Genomic DNA, 20,826 nt, shown 5'->3' with positions numbered 1-20,826 from the left:
AGAGAGCACGAGAGGGAAGAGGGTCAGAGGGAGAAGCAGACTCCCCGCTGAGCAGGGAGCCCGACGCGGGACTCGATCCCGGGACTCCAGGATCATGACCTGAGCCGAAGGCAGACGCTTAACCAACTGAGCCACCCAGGCGCCCCGAGTCTTATTTTCATCTGTATCTTCCTCCTCCTCCACACACTTAGCTAGTGCCTTGCATGGAGGTACTCCATTTTTTGATGAAAGGACTGAACTCTGTTGATACATTTTTTCTTACATAAAGCTGAACCTTGCCCACTGGAAAGTTCTACCCAGAGGCTCTAGCTCTGCTCCCGGGAGCCTCACATGAGGTGATGTTTCCCTAAATTTTCTCTTCCTTCTGCTAGATATCCCAGAGCGTTCTCCATCCCTTCTCTGAGCTCTCCTCTAAATGACCACTGGGCTTTTGGTCAACACTCATACCTGCCTAGAAGGCATTTTGTTACACTAATTATTTCTCATTTTTTTTTTCTAAAAGATTTATTTATTCATTTGAGAGAGAGAAAGCGTGCACATGAGCGGGGAGAGAAGAGAGGTAGAGGGAGAAGCAGACTCCCCTACTCAGCAGGGAGCCCAATACAGGGCTCAATCCCAGGACCCCGAGATCATGATGTGAGTGTAAGGCAGACGCTTCACTCAGCTACCCAGGTGCCCCTCCCACGTCGATATTTTAGATTCACAACCATATCGTAAGGTCCTAAGCATCCCAGGTGAGCAGGGTCTAGGTGTTGTCCTGTCTAGGTGACCTCTATGATACCTAGGCAGTGCCAGGCACACAGTCCGCCTCCCCTCGGGACCAATGGTTATAGCACAGCTCAATTCTTCCTCCAGTCGGATATTTTTTTCCACTGCGCTTTCTGATCTTCAGAAATCACAGAATTCCAGGGCTGAAAAAGCAAATAGACATCCCAGTTCCATCTCTTCATTTTTGAGTCAAGAAAGCCAGGAGAGTTGTCCTCCCCAAATCCCAGTTAGTGCCAGAACCAAGGACCAGGAAAAATCTAGAGTCCCAGCACAGGAGCGGGGTTTGCTCTGGTCCGGCCTGCCTTCCGGGCTTCCTCCAGAAGACTGTTCCTAGGCCCTGTCTCCCACCCAAGTGGGCCAGGGTGCCCCCTGGGGGTGGGACTGCGGGCAGGAGGAAGGCCAGGGCCCTTGAAGGAAGGTCTGGTGGGGAAGGCGGCCGTGTGGAGGTGTGTGCTGGCGGTGTGGGGTGGAAGGGCAGCAGGGGGTTAAAGTTAACATCAGGCAATGATGCAATCACAGAATCCGAATTGAGTGCAGGTCGCTTTAAGAAGGGAGTAGCTGTAATCTGAAGCGTGCTGGGTTCTGGACTGGGAGGCGCAGGCTGGAGCCCCTCGGCATGCAGACCTAGGCTGGCGAGCTGCTGCGGCACACCCACGGGGAAAGCAGCTCCTGGTCTGGCGCGAGTGTCAGGGTAAGACTGGACAGGCTCCCCTGGGCCGGGGGCCCTGGGGAGAGGCAGGAGTACTCCAGGGAGCAGCAAAGAGGGGTGCAAGGGAGAGGAGGTGGGGGGACAGTGGCTCCTGCAGCTTGGGCACCGGGGTGAGAGGATGAGAGGGGGCAGAGGGAGCCGGGGCTCGGAAGGCCAGGGCCCAATTATCCCCAAGTCCCACTGCCCCACTAGGAGAAGAGACTGGGAAGACTTTTGAATGAAGTGGCTGGGTAGCCATGGGGGAGGGCAGTGGTGGGAAGGAGCAGAGGGCGCAGCTGCTGGGCCCGGTCGAAGCAGCACCTCGAAGGGGCTCTGCGGCCCTGGCGCCCCGAGGGAAGGACGCTGTCCCCCAGCTGGGCTTCCCTGGGGCAGTCAGGAGGCAGCCCCCCCTCCCCCCTCCCCCCGCAGCAGTCCAGCCTCGGCTTGGGCTCAGCTCCCTGCTGCTTTTTCAAAATCAACTGGTGCTGACTTCCAAGCCAGGCCACTGGCCTGTTGAGCCCCACAGAAGACTGGGAGGGGGGACAGCTGGGTCCTTTGATCCAGTGCCCATCCCTTCTCTTTGGCCAAATTAGTTGCCAGTGAACACTGGAGACCCACGGGGCTTTGGCCTCTGGCAAACAATGACCCCTCTTTAGTCCAGCCAGTGTATGGGGTTTGGGGGCCTGTGGCCCGTGCTGCAGAGGATAGTGGCCCGCATCTTTTCCGCTCCCTGGGGTAAGCCGCAGCAAGGGGAGGGTCTGGGCCCAAGAGAAGCCGCAGGCTTCCCAGAAACCTCATCACTGTCTGGCCCATGCCCATCCTCCAGGAGTTCAGCCCCTAGGCTCAGGGGGCCAGGGGGTTCTGCTTCTAGGGCCGGTCCTCCTGGGCAGTGCGGAGGTGGAACTCATGGGTGCCCTGGCCTGACTCACTCAGATTCCAAGACTTGAGAAGGAATGCTGCTTGGGGACTGGCGGGGTTGCCATGGGTGGAACGGGCCTGGAGGGGACCCCTCGGAACCTCCCTCCCAGAGCCAGGAGAGAGGGTGGTGCCCTTCCCTGCACGGCCCAGGAGGTCCACCGCCATGTGGCTTTAAGCTGTGTGGTGCTGGGAGGGGGAGGGGGAGGAGGGATGGTGTTTGTCTCACAACTGGATTTAATCTGAAACACATGTATTGGCTCAAATTTATCCTCCCAGCTGGAAGGCAAGATCACAAAATCCCATTTCCTTGTGTCTCTTTTGATTTTGGTAAATGTGGCAGAAAGGAAGACCTGGCCTTGGCCCAACAGTGAGAATATCTACCTCCTCCCCATGCCCTCCCCTTCCTGGTAGGACGGGAGTCTGGCTTGGATACTGCCCTTTGGACAGAGGGCATCAGTGTCCCTGTGCCCCTGGCCGGGCGGCGGCTGCCTGCCCTCAGGCCATGGAACAATCCCCTTGGACAGGGTATCGGGTGGGCTCAGAGGGACCCTTAAGCCCATGCAGACTGACTCTCTGCCCTCCCAGGGCCCTTTTGGGGGGCTCTCCATAATCTCTCCCCTTCCCTCATCCCCGGGGTTTGAGGTGGAGGATTCAGAGGTACCATGAATACTACATGTCCCAGCAACTGGCTCTGGACCAGCTGGGGACCATGTGCCTTTCGGCGCCAGGGACCCTCACCTTATCTTCAGTCCTCAGCCCACCCACATGGGGACCGTGATCCCACAGCCTGGGGCTTGGGCTGACTCTGTAGGGACTCCTACAGAGAAGGTTTGACCTTCAAGTGCATTTGAACCGTGAGCTTAGTTCTCTTAGACACTATGGCAGGCTGACCCCCGGGTCCCTCCTACCTCAGCTCCCTACCCTGGCCAGAGGGACTAGCGCGAACGCCTTCTCCGGCACCCTTGCCGCCTAGACATCTCACGGAATTTGGGTGTCTGATAAACCAGTCTGCTGGGGCTCAGGCAAGAAGACTCCCGCTCGCTCTGGAGTGGGGCGGGAGGGCGGAGAGAGCAGAGAGAGCAGCGGTGAGCCTGTGTGGTGTTCAAGGTCTCTATCTGGTTCCGCAGAAAGCTTGTCCCTGTGCCTCAGTGGAAGATTCTCCGTGAGCGCCAAAGGCAGCTGTGTAGGACAGTAGCTGGCTGAGCACTCGGGGTCTGTGGGGCTCTCTCTGGGACACAAGCTCCAGATCAGGGTCTGGGAAGAAAGCAGCCCAGCCATAAGCTGAGCAAACTCTGGACGCGGTCTCTTGGTTTGTTGCTTTTCATCTCTACAGTGTTGTCCGGTGGATTATCTGGCTTGATTCTAAGGACTTTGGCCAAAAATCACACACCGCACTCCCAACTTTCCTATTTGTTCTGAGAAGTCAGGAAAGTATGTGTGCTGCGCGTGTGGGAGGGTATTTATGGGCATATACACAGGTGACGATGAAGGTGCTGGAGACCCTTGGCCTGTGTGTGCGTGCGTGCGCGTAGGGGAGGTGAGGGGCAGGGAAGACAGATATTGTAAATTGTTGACCTGGCAATATGGATGGGAGGGAGGACACGGACCAAGCGAAGGTCCTAGTTACTGAGACCTTGTCCCACTTTTTAAACAGAAGGCCCCTTGGAAGATCCTATCTGTGAAACCCCCGTAGCCGCCTTCATCCCCTCCCACTACCCCACACCCTGACTCCAAGGGGTGAGTTCATGGATGCAGCAAGTGCACGAGGCTGAGGGACGGTGGCATACATAGAGCCCTGGACTCAGATTTCCCTTTTCCCTTGTGGTCCAGGGGCCAGAGGGAGCTGGTCAGAGGAGGCCACTGCTGGGGGACATGAAGGGACCTGGGGCTGTTTAACCCGAAGGAAAAAAAGCTCTGAGGGTGTAAGAGCTATTTTTGAGCTGGCAGGGGGCAGAGGACCTGGCTCCCCAGGAGAGAAGGGGGGCCCTGGGGCTCCAGGTGTAGGGAGATGCATTTTTAGCTCTGGGATCGCTGGAGAGCTCACCTGTCTCTGTGCTGTTCAGTTCTTTGGAGACATTATCTAATTTAATCCTCATCACAATAGGTAAGAACTATTTGCTTTCCATTTTGCAAGAGAAGACGCTGCGAGTTAGAATTGAGATTTGAACCCAGGCGGTCTGACCCTAGACCCAGTGCTCCTTAGCAATAGAGTAAGAACTCTCCCTAGAGAACTATCTGCAAGGGGAATGAGTCCCTTATGAGGCCACAGGTTCTAGGCCAGAGTAAATTCAAGGCCAGAGTCTCAGAACTTCCTGGGGATAGCAAGGGGCTGGCCAGGTGCGTCCATTCTCGGTATTCTGGAATTCTACATATGGGAACTAGATTCTGTCCCATTCTGACATTACCCCAAATCCTCTATCGGGAGCTGGCCAGGTGCCTCCAGAAGACCCTTGCTGTGCATTTGTGCTAGGCCATAGCCATGCAGAGGAGTTCACTGCTGGGTCTCCACGGCCCTGGAGCTTTAGGCCCCGAGGTCTCCTGACACACACAGGGGGACGAAAGGACAAGCTCATCCTGGGGCTGTAGGCCATGAGGCAGGTGCAGGGGTGGTGAGGGGATCAGAGGGAGGGACCGTCAAGTTGAGGGTCCACTTCCAGCCTGGGGAGGTCGGAGGCAAGGTGCCTCGTCCTGCCAAGCTCCTGCTCCCCGCTCAGGGTGGCAGGCGGAGCGGGGTGGTCGGGGCAGGGAAACGGCTGGCTGCCTCTTGCTTTCTTGCAGGCCCCAGGATGCAGGCCCTCATGCTACTCCTCTGGACTGGAGCCCTCCTCGGGCACAGCAGCAGCCAGGACCGTCCTGGCAGCCCACAGGAGGTCAGTGGGGCTGGGGTGAGGCGGGGTGTCGGCAATCCCAGGCCCTCCTTAGCAGGGAGCACGGGAGACAGGACAGCCACCCGGGCTCCAGGCCAGGCTCTGGCCTTTATGTGCAGATAGGGCCTTGATTTCTCCTTCAGCAAAACAGAAAACATCTTTTTTTTTTTTTTAATTTTATTTATTTATTTCAGAGAGAGAGAGAGAGAATGAGAGAGAGAAAGCACGAGGGGGAAGAGGGTCAGAGGGAGAAGCAGACTCCCCGCCAAGCAGGGAGCCCGATGTGGGACTCGATCCCGGGACTCCAGGATCATGACCTGAGCCGAAGGCAGTCGCTTAACCAACTGAGCCACCCAGGCGCCCAAAACAGAAAACATCTTGCCTTGCCTTTCAGACAGTGGAGACCAAAAGAAGATCCCAGAAGGTGAAAAGTGAAGGCAGTCTAGCAAGCCTAGGGGGATCCCTTTCAGTGAAGACCTTTTCTCATTACTTTGCATTACTCGTGGGTCTCACTGACTGGGCGGTGGTCCTGGATATTTGTGCAGTGGAGATGCAAGCGTGTGGAAAGGCCTCTTTCCTGTCCAGAGGAAGCACGGTCAGACTGCAAAGGCAGACGCTGAGAAGCTCACGCTAAGGGACAGTGAGGGGCCAGGGCAGCCCGGGCATACTGGCTGGAGCCCTGGACTTTGTCAAGTTCTGGCTCTACCTCTCACCTAGCTTTGTTACCATAGACAAGCCGCTTTGACCTGAGTCTCTTTCTTATCTATAAGATGGGATTAAAAATACGTATCCTGGGGCACCTGGGTGGCTCAGTCGGTTAAGAGTCGGCCTTTGGCTCAGGTCATGATCCCAGGGGCCTGGGATTGAGTCCCGCATCGGGCTCCCTGCTTAGTAGGGAGCCTGCTTCTCCCTCTTCCTCTGTAGCTCCCCCTGCTTGTGCTCTCTCTCTCTCTCCCTCTCCGTCTCTCAAATAAATAAATAAATAAATCTTTAAAGAAAAACAAAAACCACCCTTGCACGGCCATTATCGCCAGTCACTTACTTTTTACCTACTGAATACCTGCTCTGTAGGGGCTGGGGCTGGGTGGAAATATAGAAGACTCAGTTCTTGCCTTCAAGGAACTCAGTCTTTTGAGGTATCAAATACATCAACAAGCATGAAATGAAGTAACTCCAATGAGAAGAACCAGCACAGAGCTTGGTACATGGTAGGTGGTTAGTATAAGTGGTAGTTGACCCCGCAAAAAGCTCAGAAAACCAAAAAGTGCCTTCAGATTGGAGTGATCAGGGAAAAGTTGTGGAGGAAATACTACGTGATCAGGGCCATGAAAGACAGGGTCAGGGTGGGGGGGTCACAGAGGTAGAGACCTGGGAGCAGTAAGCAAGGGGGGAACAGACAGGCAGCTTGCTCTGGCCTGAGCAGGGTTCCTTGGAAGGGAGGGCCTCTTCTCCTTCTCTCTCTCTCTCTCTCTCTCTCTTTTTCTAAAGATCTTATTTATTTGTCAGAGAGAGAGGGAGAGAGCACAAGCAGGGGAAGCAGCAGAGGGAGAAGTAGGCTCTTTGCTGAGCAGGGAGCCCGATGCGGGACTCGATCCCAGGACCCTGGGATCATGACCTGAGCTGAAGGCAGACACTTAACGACTGAGCCACCCTGGCGCCCTCACACTCTCTTTTTTTTAAGTATGTCACAGGCCTGAGGCTCACAGGTCACTAGTGTTTTGGTCAGCTAATTTCCGTGTGGGGCTGCCTGTCCCCAGCCGAGAACTCCAGCATGATCTGGGAGCACACCCTCCTTCCAACACTAGGCTACACATAGGGTACTCAGGCAGGACGTCTCGAAGGGGCCAGAAGGACAATCCCACTCAAAGCAACGAGGGCTCCGGTCAGGCACAGCTCATCTCTGATGGCCCCTGTACTCAAATCCAGGACTCCCCAGCTCCCGACACCACAGGGGTGCCCGTGGAGGAGGAGGACCCCTTCTTCAAGGTCCCTGTGAATAAGCTGGCAGCGGCCATCTCCAACTTTGGCTATGATCTGTACCGCGTGAGGTCCGGCCTCAGCCCTGCGGCCAACGTGCTGCTGTCCCCACTCAGCGTGGCCACCGCTCTCTCTGCGCTCTCGCTGGGTGAGTTCTCAGATGCGGATGGCCCCGGGGTCCTGGAGGCCCCCTGCATAGACACGGGCCCCTCAGGGAGGGGCAGAGGGGTGCTGCGAGAGCGGTCCCACCGCGGTCCCTGCGCGGGCACCTCCGATCCCTCCCTGGCTCCACGGAGGGCGCCGACCACTGCCGACTTGGGGACGTGGCCTCACGACCACTTATTGTCGGGATGACTTCAACACTCATTCCTTACACGAGCTTCTGTGTGCCAGCCATTCGGCTAGGCGCTGGCACACAAGCAGGCGTGGTCCCTGCCCTCACCGGGTCACAGCTGTTCCCGGGGTAGACTCAGGAGCAGGTGACCCAAAACGTTCTGGTAAGAGCTGTGACCGGAGAAGCCCAGGGGCTTGAACACTCCCTCCGGCCCTTGTCGCTCTCTCTAGGCCTCCTGGCCTTTGCGTGCTTGAGGAAAATCTTGTTTTTCTTCCACTGCCTTGGAATTTCTTGCCCACCTAGAATGCCTCCAGTATGAACAGTGGAAGACCAAGAGGGTGGTGGCCCCGTCCTGTCCCCGGAGCTGGCCTGACCTGGGCCCGGGTGGCCCGTTATTAAGGCTCCCGCCCTGGTCTCTCTGGCAGGAGCGGAACAGCGGACAGAATCCACCATTCACCGGGCTCTCTACTATGACCTGATCAGCAACCCGGACATCCATGGCACCTATAAGGAGCTCCTTGCCTCTGTCACTGTCCCCGAGAAGAACTTCAAGAGTGCTTCCCGGATCATCTTTGAGAGGAGTGGGTCACCTGGCTAGCCCGGGATGCCTGAGGAATACGGGGCTCTATGCTGCACGGGGCGGCGGGGAGGGGTTCTTTCTAAACACTAGATCATGGCTGCCCAGGCTGGGCCTGGGGCTGGTGGGCAGGAAGGGGCCCCGTGAGCTCAAAGAGGATCAGAAAGAGGAAGTAGACTGAGGGCGACAGTGGGAGGGCCGGGGAAGGGCGGTACCCTGAAGAGAAAGAGCAGTGAGTGAAATTCCTTGTTCCCTGTCCTGCGGAAGCTGGCACGGAGTCTCGGCAAGTCACCAGGAGTCACAGTCATGGGGAGTCACTAGGCAGGAAGTCAGGGCCTGCCGTGTGGTAAACCAGAGCCTCAGCCTGCTGCGCTCTCCCAAGAGCGGACGCTGGTGAGCGTTCAGAGCACTCTCACTTCTGCTCCATCTCTTCCCAGAGTTGCGGATAAAATCCAGCTTTGTCGCCCCACTGGAGAAGTCCTATGGCACCAGGCCCAGAATCCTGACTGGCAACCCTCGCTTGGACCTTCAGGAGCTTAACAACTGGGTGCAGGCCCAGATGAAAGGGAAAATTGCTAGGTCCACCCAGGAAATACCCAGTGGAGTCAGCATTCTCCTCCTCGGTGTGGCTTACTTCAAGGGTGAGGGCTTCACTTCTCTTTTGGCCAAGGGTGGATGGTGGGGAAGGGGGGACGTCAGAGACGGGGCTCAGCAGGAACTGAGAGGCGAAGCCAGAGGACAGCCTGGGAAAGGCACTTGCCTGAGGGCTCCGTGCTTGTCATTAGTCCCAGGCAAACATGCGGTGCGTGTCTACAAAGCGTAAGAGGCCATGCACAAAGCCCAGCAGAGAGAAGAAAGTGCTAGCTCTCCTGTGCCTGTTTGGGGGTTGGCACCGTGAGATTCGGGCTGGAGTCAGATGAGGGTCAAAGCCCAGCTGGGCCTTCCCTGGCGTCGAGCCCTGGACAGGCCTCCCGGCCTTCCTGGGCCGAATCCCTCACCCCTAACACGGGCTGACAGACTTCAGAGGCTGGCTGTCTACATGGTCTCCTGTCTTCACATCCACCGGAACACTGTGCCCAGGGCATTCAGCAAACCGTTAGTTCTCTAACAGCATCCTGCTGTGGTGACGTGCTCAAGACTCCTCCACGGACCGTGTGAGGCCGGCCCCATTCAGATAAGACTTGGGTGGGATTTGGGGCAACCTCTCCTTAAAATGCTTTATAACCGTCTGTCAGGCAGTAGCCACAGTGGACCCCTGACCTTGAGAGAGGCCCTACTTGAAGCACCGATCTCCAGAAAGTGAGAGAAGCCATTACAGGTCAGCATATTAAAGGTCCCCTGGGGATATCACCTCTCTGTGAGCCCTGGCCAGGGCCTCCGCCCCTCTGAGCTCTGGTGCTTTTCCAGACGAGAGGGGTGATATTGGGGTCCCTTGCAGCTCTGACCTCCTTTGATCCTGTCCCCCAGACACCTCACTGCAGAAGGAGACAACAGCGGACTTTTCTCCCAGGCCATCGCAGAATTTGTATGATCCAGACGGTCAAATCAATGATGCCTCCTATTTCCTCCCGAGTCTCTACATGGAGGGTATTCAGGCCCTTGACATACTGTGGTCCAGCCCGCACGTTCAGAGACAGAGCTGTTCCCCGACGGTCGGGGCCTCTAAGATTCCTTTAGCCAGGCAGCTTTCAACAATAGGCTTTGGTCTCCCGGCATGGTCCCGATGGCTGCCTGGTCTCCTGGGGCTCAGGGCACTCCATCTGTTTCATTCCAGGGCAGTGGGTAACAAAGTTCGACTCCAGAAAGACTTCCCTTCAGGATTTCCACTTGGATGAGGAGAGGACCGTGAGAGTCCCCATGATGTCAGACCCTAAGGCCATCTTACGCTATGGCCTGGACTCTGATCTCAACTGCAAGGTCTGTAGGGGCCGGGTGAGTGGCGGGTCGGGGGAGGACAGAGGCAGGCAGGACGGCATAGTGGAAATAGGATGACCTTTGAGATGGGACAGCTGTCTAAATTCTGCCTGCTGTGTGGCTTTCAGCAAGTCAGTACCTTCTCTGAGCCTTTCTTCTTAAAACGAAGGCTAGGTATCGAAACTTACCCTCTTAGGGTTTGTTGTAAGGATTAACAGATAACGTGAAATGGGCTGAGCCTGGGCAACTCACATGTTGGTGTTTTCTTGTCTTTTTTCCCCTTCTTCCTCTGCCTCTCCTTTTCTTTCTTTGGGGGGGGGACTTTTATTTCTAGAATTCAAAGCCAAACTTAAAAAAAAAAAACCTGTCACACCCTCCAAATTGCTGGCATTCTAAGTCTTTCACATATATCTAACATCTTTTAATTGTAAGTCAGTAGGTCTTAAACCTTCTTCTTTGGGAATCGGACAAAACGCCTAAAACACTTGAGAGAAATGTCACGTATGCACATGCACATATTTCCATAAGTGGTTTCAGGAGCTGTTAGGACTCCTGATGCTGTTTGTCCCATGGACCTAAGGTTAAGAACCTCTGCTCAAAAGACCCATTTTATGCTTTGTTTTGTTTTCTATAGATTTTATTTATTTATTTGTCAGAGAGACAGAGAGCGACAGTGAGGAAGAGCACGAGCAGGGGGAGTGGGAGAGGGAGAAGCAGACTCCCCGCCGAGCAGGGAGCCCGATGTGCGGTTCGATCCCAGGACCCTGGGATCATGACCTGAGCCAAAGGCAGTCGCTCAACCAACTGGAGCCACCCAGGCGCCCCTAAAGACCCATTTTTTGTTTTACTGCTTCTGGGTTGCTGTACTCAACACCCCCCACCTCTAGTCCAGGGCTCTGTATTTAACAGATGATCAGTCACTTTTGGCAGACAATCTTTGGGAGAAAACACAGACCTGGAATTCAATTCTAGCTCCTTGAACCACAGGAGAAAATTCTTTCAGCCCCTAACTTCAGTTGGTATTAGGCCAAGGTAAGAAAAGACAACAGTCTACTTTTTTGAAGGAACCTCAGTAAATATCTTGCTGCCAGAAGGCAATGGCCAAGAGGGACAGTTGTTAAACAGATTAGGGGCTGGGGACAGCACAGCCAGGGACCCACCGGAGGAGAGGAGAAGGCAGCGTGGAGTGTGTGTGTCGAGCCCCGGGCTCTTGGGCTCCAAGGGACTAACCCATGTGCTCCCTCCCTATTGTTTCAGATTGCCCAGCTGCCCCTGACTGGCCGCATGAGTATCATCTTTTTCCTGCCTCTGAAAGTAACCCAGAACTTGACCATGATAGAGGAGAGCCTCACCTCTGAGTTCATTCATGACATCGACCGAGAACTGAAGACTATTCAGGCGGTCCTGACCATCCCCAAGCTGAAGCTGAGTTATGAAGGCGAAGTCACTAAGTCCCTGCAGGAGATGAGTATGTCTGCAAGACCACTTTGCTCTTGGGTGGGTGGAGTTGAGCCTTTGAGCTTTCCACCCATGCTAAGCAGCACTCAAGGGCTCTATGGCTTTGTGGGGAGGCCATGGATGATTCCTTAATTCTAGCAGTGCTGGAGGGGAAGCCTGAACTGCCTTTCTTTTTTTTTTTTCCCCCCAAGATTTTATTTATTTATTTGAGAGAGAGAATGAGATGGAGAGCATGAGAGGGGAGAGGGTCAGAGGGAGAAGCAGACTCCCTGCTAAGCAGGCAGCCCGATGTGGGACTCGATCCCGGGACTCCAGGATCATGACCCGAGCCGAAGGCAGTCGCTTAACCAACTGAGCCACCCAGGCGCCCCTGAACTGCCTTTCTTATCAGACACATTCCTCAGCCCCAGAAGTATATATCTTGTAACAGAACACTGTCTCTCGACAGGTCTGTTGAGCTGGTTTTTATCTTTTTTTTTTTTTTTTTTTAAAGATTTTACTTATTTATTTGACAGAGAGAGAGAGAGAGAGCACAAGCAGGGGGAGCGGCAGGCAGAGGGAGAGGAAGAAGCAGGCTCCCTGCTGAGCAGGGAGCCCGATGTGGGGCTCGATCCCAGGACCCCAGGATCATGACCTGAGCCGAAGGCAGACGCTTAACGACTGAGCCACCCAGGCGCCCCAGAGCTGGTTTTTAATCTTAACCTCACTTGCTGTGTGCTCTTGGGCAAGTCACTTAAGCCCTACCCGGGGAGCAGAGCAAGATGGCGGAGGAGTAGGAGACCTAAATTTCATCTGGTCTCAGGAATTCAGCTGGATAGGGATCAAACCATTCTGAACACCTACGAACGCAACAGGAGATCGAAGAAAAGAATAGCAACAACTCTCTGAACTTAAGCCCTACCCAGCCCAGAGGTCTACAGACCTCACCGAGGGTCCAAAGTGGTGTTGTACTCCCAGCTTGCCTGCCTTCTTGGGAATCAGGACTCCCATTCAAGTGGACTCTATTCTTCCGAGGGGTGTTGGGTAAGGCAGGGTTTTAATAGAAATCTCTCTCAATTTCTGCAGAACTGCAATCCTTGTTTGATTCGCCAGACTTTAGCAAGATCACAGGCAAACCTATTAAACTTACCCAAGTGGAACATCGATCTGGCTTCGAGTGGAATGAGGATGGGGCAGGCACCAACCCCAGCCCAGGGCTCCAGCCTGCCCGCCTCACCTTTCCCCTGGACTATCACCTCAACCAACCTTTCATCTTTGTACTGAGAGACACAGACACAGGGGCCCTTCTCTTCATAGGCAAAATTCTGGACCCCAGGGGCATTTAATGCTCCAGTTTAATGTTCAAATAGCCTGGAAGAACAAAACCCTCGAGGGATGGCAGATTACATTATTACCTGAAGGCTGCCCCTACAATGTTTCAGTGTATACTTTGCAATAAAAGTGCTTTATCCTTAACTTTTGTTGCCCTGTTTCTCATTCTGTTCTGAGCTATGTTAAGTTTAATATGAAGATAAATAGCCCCTTTGTGATTTGCTGGTCCTATACTTAGAGCCTGGTCTCTCTAAACTCTGCAGAAAGTCACCACTTGTAAGAACCTTGAGTTACCCTCATTGTATGATGCAGGGCGGGTTCTCTCTCTGGGAGTGTTTACGCGCTAGGACCACTAATGCTTGCAAGAGGGGATCTCCTGCCCCCACAATCAGTGGGGTATGCTCTTAAATAAATCAAACCTTAGGGCTTTTTTTTTTCTTAAATTTATTTATTTTATTTTAGAGAGAGAGCACGTGCACACGAGCAGGAGCGGCAGAGGGAGAGGGAGAGAGAATCTCAGGCAGACTTTGTGCTGAGTCTGACGCCGGGCCTGATCTCATGACCCTGAGACCACGTCCTGAGCCAAAACCAAGAATTGGCTGCACCACCCAGGTGCCCCCCAAAACTTTGGCTTGCTTATTTATTTATTTATTTATTTATTTTTAAGATTGCACCTACTCATTTGACAGAGAGAGCACAGCAGAGGGAGTGGCAGGCAGAGGGAGAGGGAGAAGCAGGCCCCCTGCTGAGCAGGGAGCCCGACGGAGGGCTCGATCCCAGGACCCCGGAATCATGACCTGAGCCAAAGGCAGATGCCCAACCGGCTGAGCCACCCAGGCGCCCCAAAACTTCAGCTTTTCATGCAAGCACAGATATCCCCCAGGCAAGCTAATGTCACCTGACAACACAGGATAACACACGGACAGATAAGAGATGTAATCTGTAACTTAATGTTTCATAAAGCATTTAAGGAAAGCTCCCAAAGAATACCTAAAATGGGAACCTGATATGTGAAAATTCTAAACACATTCTTTTTAAGGAAGCATGCCTATTTTACAGAGTATAAGAGGACCTTTTTTTAGGAACATGAAACACGACAAGTGTTTGGCACAGAATACAGAGCTGTCCTCAGGACTAAATTTTCAAGAAGAAAAATTTATCTCCATGAAAAAAAAAATCTCACTGGCCACTGCCTTGCCACAGTGAATTAGTAGAAAGAAGAATAAATGAGATTCTGCCTGACCTTCACTCACACGTTTTTGAATGTAAACTGTGTTCTAAACACTCAGTTTCCCGAAAAGCTACTGCCAGACATCTCCAGGCTATTCATTTCCTGATGATAATGCTGAGGCTAGCAGCAGGGACTTCCTGGGCAGTCCAGGGAGGGCAAGCTGTCAAAGCAGCGTGGACCTGACGTTCCTTTCCACTAACTCACTGGAACCACTCGGTCACGGACAGTGATATGGCCATCAGGGTTCAGAACAGAGAGTCTCCCAGCCTTCTGGCCAGGATGGAAATCTAGACTATTGCTCTACACATCCAGGCAGGAAAGAGCTATCACCCCTCCCCTCTGTCGCTGGAGTCTGAAACCACAAGCAGCAATGATTCTATTAGTGTTTGGTCAGCGGGTCTGCCAAGAGTACATAATGAGAGGCAGATAATAAGGACTGGAAAACTGGCAGGAGACAAATTTAGAGTTGCCATCCCAGGAAGAGATTGCCCAACAATAAAGTGGCCCCATACTTATTTCTCCACTCACAACTTACACTGTACCAGTTTTAACAAAGGATTCGAGAAAGCTAGATCCGATACATGAAATGGTGTCTCTAGAGGTAAGGAGCCTCGGTGATTTCTTGCTTTATAATTATTTTTCAATTACAACACAACTACTAAGAGCGTAACTTCCCACTGGAGTGGTACATAACATGTCATTACTACTAGAAACCACAGGAATGTTCCAGGGAAAGACTATCATCATTTAGTGAGATGGAGTCTAGCCAAAACCCCAGGCTAACATCCAGATGCCTGCAGATCAGCTAAAATCCTTTTAAAGGGTTTAGGCTCTCCAGACACCAGTTTGAAGTCTTTTCTGGGAACTGGGAGTTTTTACGGGAGGATAGTTAATTATCTGAAGAAAGCCTTGGGTTCTACACTGAAGGCCCCAATGAGATGGGTGGCAAGTCCAATAAACAAGATTTCATCTTCTGTAGCTCCTGGATCTCGTCATTGCAAGGGCCATAGTGCACCATCAGAACCTTTTCTGCCCTCTGTATTGTGTTCAGTGCTTCTGGGATTGCGAACCTGAACCGAAGGAGGTGAAAGGAGTGAAGCCACTCATTCAGTCAAGTCAACATTAATCAAGGGCCTACTCCCACCCTGGGAAGAATACGAAGTTATCTAAGAACAGTTTGTCCTCAGGGATCTCACAATCTGGAAGGGTAGGGGAAAGACCTTCACCAACACACTGTAAGGCAGGGTTTGAAAACAAAGTTATGAGAAAAAGCAGAAAGATTCTAAGGTCCTGAGAAATAGGCAAATCTCAAGGTGTTCAATCTGGGATTTATCCCATGGTTTCCTCAGGAGTCTTCACCTGCAGGTAACCAAGTCCACCCCAGACCTGACTCTGCAGCCCTGTTCTCTTGACCAAATGGGCGGCCTCTATGTCTTGGGTATCAGGTCCACAAACCATTCATAATCTTAGGATCCAGCTTCAAACATTGCCTCACCCCAAAGTGCACCAATGGCAGCTTTATCAAGGCTGGAAGGAAGTATTCCATCTAGAAATAGGGCCTCCCAATGACATCAACACCTACTGTTCCTCCCGTTAAACCTACAAAGCAGGGTCTCTCTGCCTTGACACTATTGCTATTTTGGGCTGGATAATTTTGAGCTGTGGGGGGCTGTCCTGTGCATTGCAGGATGTTTACTAGCATCGGGGCCTCTACCCTGAATCATGACAACCAAAAATGTCTCCAGACATTGCCAAATATCCCCTGGGGGCAAAATTACTCCTGGTTGAAAACAACTGCTTTAAAAGGAACAGGATGGGGGAAGGAAGAGCCCCTGGAGTTGAAGGTGCTGAGAAAGAGGGCGGTGAGGGAGGCGTGAGGAAGCACAGGACTGAGGAGAGCTGCCGGGATGCGGGTGGTGGGGCCACCCGGCAACTTTCCCCTCGGAACGTCCCTTCAGGGCTAAGAGCTTTCCCCATATCACTCAGGGGGAAATTCTAAAGCTTCAAGTTTGTCAGCAAAACAGAAGGAAAGGATCTTTCCCCAAGGAGAAATAAAGGAAGTTTCCACATGCTTAAAAGCACCATAGGAGAAAAGTAACGCCAGAAGAGCCTAATAAAAGACAGTGTGTGGCCTAGAGGGCGTTAGGAAACCAGAGAAAGACTTACCCGTTGAAAAAGAGTTGGGCCAGTTTGAAGAGCTCATGGCCCATTTCAACACTGGATGGCCCATGCTGAACCTCAACCACTCGTAGACTCTTCTGGAGATGGGTAGCTGACTTTTGCCAGTCCCCTGTAAAGAAAGAGAAATCTGGTTCCAGAAAAGAACCACAGTCAACTGTTTTGGGTGAGTGTTTTCAGGGTGAGGAAAGCTCAGTGGAAGGTGAGAATAGCTTCAGCTGAAAGACTGGGAGGAGACCAACCAGATGAGGCTGGGCTCGTGACCAAAAGCACAAGGCAAACGTGGTCCTCGGAGCAGAAGATGAAGACATGTGCCTTACCTAAGGCAGCGTAGGCCTGGGCCAGGGCATCCTCCATTTCTCCTACCATGCTGTGTTCTGCTGACAGGAAGCTCTCAGCATCATGCCGGCACCCCAACAACAGCTGAATGGCTCGCTCTATCAATGCAAAGGAAGGTGGCCTCATTACTACACAAACCCAGGCCTAGAAATGAGAACCCAGCTGTTAAGTTCCATATTGCCTGGGCTGATTGCGGAAACCCCACTTTGTCTCCTTGTTGTGACCTATAATGTTTGTTCCTATAAAGCTGTTGTTCCCTCACAGTTTCTCTTTCAGCAGAAGAGGTGTGAGGTGAGGCCTCCCCACATTGACGCTGGGTTTCCAACTTCAAGTGGCCTAGATTCCGCTTACAATCATCATTTCTCTTGACTCAGAAATCTAAGTTAAAGGTCAACTTTTACAAAGTCGGGTAAATAAATTCCTACGACATCAAGTTCTAAGGCAGAATTTGTGAGGAAAATGTGGAGTTCCACAAGTCTCTCTGAAAACAGCAGGATACTTCTATCCACCGGGCACTTGTTCCACTGCTCTCTAGAAGAGATGAGGCTCTGAGGAGAGCAGAGCAATCTCTCTAGGAAATCAGGTCATTAGGCCCTGGAATTAAAATAAATGACACCGAACTTCTGGATCTGCACAAAGATCATGGATGTCAGAGATAACCCTTTAGTCATCCTGGGGTACTTTAACTTAGCTCCCTGACGCCCAGGAGAACAACAGCTTAAATCATCTGGCCCTTTTCAAGGACACCACACAAACTCAGCCGGTTAGGGCTCAGTCTCATCGGCCTGCGTAGCCATCTTGTGGCTGGCATGGGGATAATTAAATGTAATTCTTCAATCATCACTGAGTAGCCTCGAGTCCAAGGTGAGCCCAGAATAAATAAAAAGGGAGGGACTGGAGGACCAAAGCAGGGAGCCAGTCTCACCTAGCTGACCACTTCCGAAAAGCTTCCGGGCCTGCCCAACCTGCTGCCGAAGGTCCTGTAATCGGGGGATGAGGCGATCCCTGCTGACTGGTTCCGTACAGGATGTGCTGCCACAGCTCAGAATGTCACCTCCCTGTGAAAGTCAGTTTTGTCTTTATTCCTGTACCACAGTTGGTTAGCAACACGGCATGTGTTTTACATTATAGGGTCGCTCTGCAGCTTCCAACCCTGTGGGGCAAAGGGACGCCCCTAATAATACACCATGACCAAAGCCTGACTCGATTGAGTTTGACAGCAGCAACTCTAATGAAAGCAGTAGGCGGTCCCTCCCTGAGATTTAATTTTTGCAACCAAAATTAAACTGGTACGGGTCACAGTTTCTTTCCGTCTCTATACCCCTCTCCTGTGTCTCTGGATCCAGAACTTTGGATGACAGACAGTGGTTATGAAGAAGTCGTTAGTATAGAGTTGTTAAATCACTCTGTTATGCACCTGAAATTAATGTGACATTGTGTGTCAACTATACTTCCAAAGCAAAAGCCAGGGGCACCTGGGTGGCTCGGTCGGTTAAGCGTCCAACACTCGGTTTGCGCTCAGGTCCTGATCGCAGGGTCGTGGGATCAAGCCCTGCATCGGGCTCCATGCTCAGTGGGGGGTTTGCTGGAGATGCTCTCTCCCTCTGCTCTGGCCCTCCCACTTGTGCTCTCTCTCTCTCAAATAAATAAATAGGGGCGCCTGGGTGGCTCAGTCAGTTAAGTGTCTGCCTTCGGATCAGGTCATGGTCCAAGGGTCCTGGGATCAAGTTCTGAAATCAGGTCCTTGCTCAGCAGGGAGTCTGCCTCTCCTTCTGCCTGCCGCTCCCCCTGCTTGTGAGCATGCTCTCTGACAAATAAATAAAATATTTAAAAAATAGATAAATAAATCTTAAAAAAAAAAAAAAAGCAAAACCGTAAGAAAACCAACAGGAAGAGATGCTAGGTGAGGCCTCCCTATATTTGACCTTGGGTTTGTAACTTCAGCTTTACAACACGACCAGCTAGCTCTACATTACACCAGCTCTACATTACACTTACGGTTCCCTGAAGAATACTGTATCCTCTGGTAGAGGAGAAAATCTGAGGTGGACTTCTGTTTTTTATTTTTTATTTATCACTTATTTATTTTTAATTTTTTTGGGGGGGAGGGGCAAGGGGAGAAGGAGAGAGAGAATCTTAGGCAGGTTCCATGCCCAGCACGGAGCCCAGTGTGGGGCTTGATCCCATGACCCTAAGATGATGACCCGAGCTGAAATCAAGAGTCAGATGCTCAACTGATTGCGCCACCCAGGTGCCCCATGTGCTGTTTTTTTTAAATGCCAGTATCTAGACCCTTATTTGGCAACGGCAACATGATTTCTCCCGAGGATCCTCTCCTACCTTCCCAGAGTCAGTGCCTGGTGGCTGAGGGGGTGGGCGTGTGGCTCGCATCTGACCCATTCCTAGGGGCCAAACGGCTGGAGGAAAACTATGAGTCTGATTTGCCACCAGCCACGGGTATCATCAGGTCAATGAAATGCAGTAAAATTTTTGCCCAAACTGCTGTCGGGGAGCGCGTGCCTTTACCCCCCTGGAGCAGAGGCTGTGAGGCTGGGGCTGCAGGTGGCTGTCCTGCCCCAACTAGAGGGAAGTCTGGCTGGGACTGCACTGACTGAGAAAGTGGAGCTGAGGCAGGTAGAGACAAACTGGGCCTTGGTGACATTATCTGAGCCCCTGGATCGAGCGGTTGGCTGAAATAACCCCGCACTGGGACCTTTCAGTGATTTACTTGAGCAAATAAATTCTCAAGTCTTTTTTCCCCCTTTTCCCTCAGACCAGTTTAGGGGGGGATTTTCTGTTATTTGCCAAGAGACCAATGACTAGACCCAGCCTTTCCTGGGGGAATTCCCGTGGAGGGGTGACCAGTGTGTGGGCAAGATGGGCTGACGGGGAAGACACTGTGGCTCTCAGCCTCTCCTGAAGATTTATGGCCTCTGGGCTGAATGACTGACCTCCAGCAAAAGTGGAGAAGAGAAGGAAGAAGAGAGCTTCACCTGCAGGGGCGCTCCGCACCGGTCACAACAGAATGCCTCCCACCGGGGCCCGACAGCAGCCTGGTGCTTCTCCTTCTGACAGGCCGGGCAGCCGCAGTCAAAGAAGTACTGAGACCTGAGCTTCTGCTGCCTCTCGGCAACAGCCATCCTGCTGCGGTGAGGCCCTGCAGAGAGACCACGCCTGGCCAATGTTTACGGCAACAGAGAGTTGGGCACTACTTGCAAAACTTTAGCTTAGCAGAGGTGGTTCTCCATCATTTTACAAGTACCCTTTACTCAAACATTTGTGGCGCTAGATACAGAAATAAGCTTCCAAGTTGCAAGGAAAAAAAAAACCCTCAAAGTTATTCTTAGCCCATTTTTTGGAAAAGGAAGTTTATGGGATTAAGCAGGGAGATACATGATAGTTTAGACACAAACAGGGCCAAGGGAGGAGGCCAGAAGGTCCTTTTTTTTGGCTTAAGTATGCACTGCCTTCACCTGTCCCGGGGGTTTGCTCGTTCTCATTCGCCCTGTCCTTTCCTGCCAGAGAAGCGTGGCCAGTGATGAGGAGGGAGGGCTCACCATAGCAATGGAGAATCTCTTGCCCTTTTCCAATCTTCTCTGATGCCCGGATGGTGGCGACTGTGCTAATGAAGGACACGCTGGTGTTGGGGCTGCAGGAATGGTTCAGGAGGCTGACAACAGGGAAGATGCCTGTGGCAAGGCGGACCTGTCTGCTGTTGCTAACGCTGTTCTCTTTAGATCCTGAAAGTGCTGGAGGAGAAAGGAAAAATGTGTCAGGACATTAATCTTGGCCTCACCATCCATTCCTCAGAAGATGAGCTGGGCAACTGGGCCTGAAACTCATCTGAGTCATAGCTCCACAGCCGGATCCAATATACATCAGATGGAAAATGAATCACAGCAAACTCTCATCCCCAGGAAGCAAAGCAAATGAACACATGAAAAGTCCACCGGAATCCTGGAACCTAACCATTGTGTCTCAATACCAGAAAAAAATCCAAAGGTTAGAATTTATTAAAAAAAAATAATAAAGGAACTATCAGTCGGAAACCTTCTAGATAGACAGTTTCATAATGTTCACCAGGGCACAGAACCCAGAGTACCTGCTGAGGTTATTTCCCAAAGGCTTCTATAGTTGAAGCTGCTTTTGTTTAACTGGTTTTTGGTTAGTTAATAGAACAAATAACCTAATTATTCTCCCAAACTAAACAGGTTTATAATATATTTTTAAAAATCATATTCCTTAAGCTCACCTGTTTAGTTTTGC

General features: G+C 52.1%; 2 protein-coding genes across 10 annotated transcripts in view; one reads left to right on the top strand and one right to left on the bottom strand.

Annotated features, from left to right (window-relative positions):
* Positions 1 to 1,304: 1,304 nt before the first annotated feature.
* Positions 1,305 to 12,956, top strand: SERPINF1 (serpin family F member 1). 3 transcript variants are annotated; one of them, XM_027625784.1, is made up of 9 exons: positions 1,358 to 1,459; positions 3,708 to 3,805; positions 5,153 to 5,244; positions 7,168 to 7,366; positions 7,978 to 8,133; positions 8,567 to 8,770; positions 9,904 to 10,046; positions 11,301 to 11,511; positions 12,567 to 12,956. In XM_027625784.1, the coding sequence occupies exons 3-9, from the start codon at positions 5,161 to 5,163 to the stop codon at positions 12,824 to 12,826; spliced, it is 1,257 nt and encodes a 418-aa protein (XP_027481585.1). In that variant the 5' UTR covers positions 1,358 to 1,459; positions 3,708 to 3,805; positions 5,153 to 5,160; the 3' UTR covers positions 12,827 to 12,956. The 3 variants fall into 3 exon arrangements, with proteins under 3 accessions (XP_027481584.1, XP_027481585.1, XP_027481586.1); XM_027625783.1 differs by lacking the exon at positions 3,708 to 3,805 and having other exon boundaries at positions 1,305 to 1,459; XM_027625785.2 differs by lacking the exons at positions 1,358 to 1,459; positions 3,708 to 3,805 and adding an exon at positions 4,047 to 4,111.
* A 582-nt stretch (positions 12,957 to 13,538) lies between these two features.
* Positions 13,539 to 20,826, bottom strand: part of SMYD4 (SET and MYND domain containing 4) — a 51,319-nt gene continuing 44,031 nt past the window's right edge. For all 7 annotated transcript variants that reach the window (XM_027625775.1, XM_027625777.1, XM_027625776.1 and 4 more), the window contains 6 exons: positions 20,118 to 20,309; positions 19,554 to 19,717; positions 17,486 to 17,618; positions 16,542 to 16,658; positions 16,210 to 16,333; positions 13,539 to 15,113 (listed from right to left, as the gene is read on the bottom strand). In XM_027625775.1, coding sequence (XP_027481576.1) covers positions 14,960 to 15,113; positions 16,210 to 16,333; positions 16,542 to 16,658; positions 17,486 to 17,618; positions 19,554 to 19,717; positions 20,118 to 20,309 — 884 coding nt within the window. In that variant the 3' untranslated portion in view covers positions 13,539 to 14,959. The remainder of the gene's footprint in view (positions 15,114 to 16,209; positions 16,334 to 16,541; positions 16,659 to 17,485; positions 17,619 to 19,553; positions 19,718 to 20,117; positions 20,310 to 20,826) is intronic.

Source organism: Zalophus californianus, chromosome 16, assembly GCF_009762305.2.
Source record: "Zalophus californianus isolate mZalCal1 chromosome 16, mZalCal1.pri.v2, whole genome shotgun sequence".
Lineage (NCBI taxonomy): Eukaryota > Metazoa > Chordata > Mammalia > Carnivora > Otariidae > Zalophus > Zalophus californianus.
This window is presented reverse-complemented; position numbering and strand designations above follow the sequence as displayed.

Bases quoted from the DNA above. Each gene is read 5' to 3' on its own strand.
- SERPINF1 (XM_027625783.1), top strand. From the start codon at position 5,161: ATGCAGGCCCTCATGCTACTCCTCTGGACTGGAGCCCTCCTCGGGCAC. The intron at 10,047-11,300 runs GTCTGTAGGGGC...CTATTGTTTCAG, and splicing joins ACTCTGATCTCAACTGCAAG to ATTGCCCAGCTGCCCCTGAC. The intron at 11,512-12,566 runs GTATGTCTGCAA...CAATTTCTGCAG, and splicing joins TAAGTCCCTGCAGGAGATGA to AACTGCAATCCTTGTTTGAT.